This window comes from Gordionus sp. m RMFG-2023, chromosome 2, assembly GCF_954871325.1.
Source record: "Gordionus sp. m RMFG-2023 chromosome 2, tfGorSpeb1-WG-v2, whole genome shotgun sequence".
NCBI lineage: Eukaryota > Metazoa > Nematomorpha > Gordioida > Chordodea > Parachordodidae > Gordionus > Gordionus sp. m RMFG-2023.
Window position 1 is genome coordinate 38,705,562 of NC_088776.1, and position 2,897 is coordinate 38,708,458.

Consider the following 2,897-nt stretch of genomic DNA (forward strand, 5'->3'; position numbering starts at 1 on the left):
AATGATTTTGAACTCGGTTAAAATATTAAATGATTAATTTTCAATTAATAAATGATTATATTTTAATTAGGGTTATAATAATTTAAATAATAAAAGTCAATTAAGCTTCAACTGTTAATGCTAAATTAATATTCAATGAGTGATATTGTTATATTTTTAACATAGAATTTGATTGCAAACTGACATATAATTTATATGTAATAATCTAATCTAATAATTAAAATAGTATTCATTTAATAAAAATTAAGATTGTCGTATTAATTTTTTATTAAAATTAAATCTATATATTACTCAATAGAATTATAAAAGAAATTATTCAGAGGGCAATTAAAAACATTTATTTTTGGCTCAAGGAGATATTAAGGAGCCATTAAAAAAAAAAATTTGCTTCAGGGGGCTTGAGCCCCTGCGAGCCCCCTCCCCAAAGCGATGTCACTGTTTTACAGCCCTTTATATATGATATTTATTTAATATGTTAATAGGAAATAATTAAAAAAGCAATCATTTATCAAAGTTATCAATTTTAAATTAATCAATCAAAGTATTAACAAAATTATAAAAGAAACTATTAAGTTAATAGATAATATTATGATGAGAAATAAATAAAATAATAAAAATCAATCGACAAAGTAAAAGAAGGTAAAAAAATTATTTAAACGTGATATATTAACATATAAAATCAAAAGCTGTATTTTAGTTATTAAAGGATGACAGCATTAGCTCAGTTAGATCTAGAGGGAATTGTGTAGGAGTCTTGGAGATATAATGGATCAGGAAGGGAAGGGAAGGGAAGGGAAGGGAAGGGAAGGGAAGGGAAGGGAAGGGAAGGGAAGGGAAGGGAAGGGAAGGGAAGGGAAGGGAAGGGAAGGAAATGAAATGAAATGAAAGGAAAGGAAAAATCTTGAACAAATTTTATCATCTTTGAATATGTTAGAAATTTTTCACAATCCAGATATTAATTTTTTAAGTTGATGGGCTAAAAATATTTGGGCGAAAAAAATCCACCATAATTTGACACGGAACTCTCCTTCGATAATACATTAAATAACTTGGATCAATAGTATTACAAATATTCTATTCGATAAAATTTATGTTCTCCTTTATTTACTTAATAATAGCATTCTTATGATAAAAAATATAGCATTGGAATAGAAGTTAAGCCAATTGTTGTGATTTACTTTGCCTTTCAAATGTATTATATGTCAGATGTCATGTCTAGATGTGTATTTATTTAACATGATCGCAAAAGAATCAAGTGTAACATTTAAAAGTAATCACAAGTATAAGAAACGTAGAAAACAATTGCCTTTCAATAATGATTCTTCATCGGATTCAGATGACTATAATGAAACAACACAAGCTAAAGTTTTGGCGCCTAAGATTTCCCAAAATGAACGTTGGGCTAATATAATGAAATCAGCCTTAAATAATAAAAAGAGAAAAGATAATCATGAAAAAAAGGTAGACAATATAGATGAAGATTTAGGGGACAAAGAAAAGTTGAGCATTAAAAAAAAGCATAAATTACTTCTTTCTACCTGTGGAATAAATAAAGAGCTTGACAAGAAAATGGCAAATATAGCCACTAAGTAATAATTAGCTTTTCTTATTCTATTTGTTAATTTATAGAGGTGTTGTTAATTTATTCAATGCTGTTTCACAGCAAAAGAAAATATTTGATGATAAGCTCTCAGATACAAAAGGACTATCTTACAAGGAAGATAAGGTTTTATCCTCAGTTTCACTTGGTTCATTTTTAGATTTGCTCAAAGATAATGGACCAAAATCAAAAAATAAAAAGGTTTATAAATTATTGCTAACAAAAATTTTAAATTTGTGCTCATATTAAATTGGGAATATAATATTCATTAAAACAAATTAGAATAGCACACTCATGTCACCATTAGAAACAAATAAAATAATTAAAAATGATGAAGATGAGCCTTCATGGGATGCACTACAAGAAAATTTTTTATTCAATGATAATGATCCAAATCTTGTTGAGACTAAATTTGATGACATATCATATTAAAAAATTGAATTATTGTAACACAAGATATATGTAAATGAATATTGATTTAGAGTATATAATAATTTTCTTATATTAGTAAAAAAAAATACTTTTATTGTACTTCCTAGCAGTCTAACTTAATTGAAGAAGAAAAAAGTTATGGCAGGCTAGGCAATGAATTTAATAGTTTGCATTATTTGTGTATAAAATTTTTTGGGCTGTGCCAGCCAATTTATTCATAAAATATCAGGCAGGCTGATTATAGAAATGAGATAAAAGAGCTTTAATTGACGTTAGGAAAACATTAAATATATATTAAAAATATGATTGCTAGAAAATTTTTACTAAAAAAATTTAATGTACTGGAGCTGAATTTTCATAAAACTTTAATGGGACAAGCCTTATTTTTAGTAAAAAATTTATGGGCCTGGCAAATTTTTAAAAAAATTTATACTGGGCTGAGCCTGACAAAAAATGTGCCAAACTGGGCAACTTGTGCAAGAATTCTTAATCGACCAAAGGAGGCTAGACTTTATCTAACTTAATTCATTATTTAACACTAAAGAAAAAATGATTGTTAAGGTTGATTAAAGAACCTATGCCAAATCTTAAGATTTAGAAAAAAGTGGCAACTATTGAAAACATTCAGTCAGAACTAGTCTAGAGGGTTTTTAAAATTATCTATAAAATATTGGCCTGAAGTAATTATATTTCCTATTCTTTCTTTCTTGGTTAAGATGAATAAGCAACAGCTTAATAAGGTGACAATTTTGGAGAAATATTTTTTGTGCATTTTAATATTCACAAAGAAAATATAAGTACTTCTTTTTGAATGTACGAATCAATTATTTGTATTTGTAAAATAATAAAAACATTATTCTATTTA

General features: G+C 26.5%; 1 protein-coding gene across 1 annotated transcript; it reads left to right on the forward strand.

Moving 5' to 3' along the window:
- The first annotated feature begins 1,230 nt into the window (after positions 1–1,230).
- Positions 1,231–2,091, forward strand: LOC135924886 (RRP15-like protein). The gene is made up of 3 exons (XM_065460013.1): positions 1,231–1,589; positions 1,630–1,801; positions 1,883–2,091. The coding sequence occupies exons 1-3, from the start codon at positions 1,237–1,239 to the stop codon at positions 2,030–2,032; spliced, it is 675 nt and encodes a 224-aa protein (XP_065316085.1). The 5' UTR covers positions 1,231–1,236; the 3' UTR covers positions 2,033–2,091.
- The last annotated feature ends 806 nt before the right edge of the window (positions 2,092–2,897 follow it).

Excerpts from the sequence above, each read along its gene's own strand:
- LOC135924886 (XM_065460013.1), top strand. The coding sequence starts at position 1,237 with ATGATCGCAAAAGAATCAAGTGTAACATTTAAAAGTAATCACAAGTAT. Across the intron at positions 1,590-1,629 it reads ATGGCAAATATAGCCACTAA|AGGTGTTGTTAATTTATTCA; the intron begins GTAATAATTAGC and ends GTTAATTTATAG. Across the intron at positions 1,802-1,882 it reads CAAAATCAAAAAATAAAAAG|AATAGCACACTCATGTCACC; the intron begins GTTTATAAATTA and ends AAAACAAATTAG.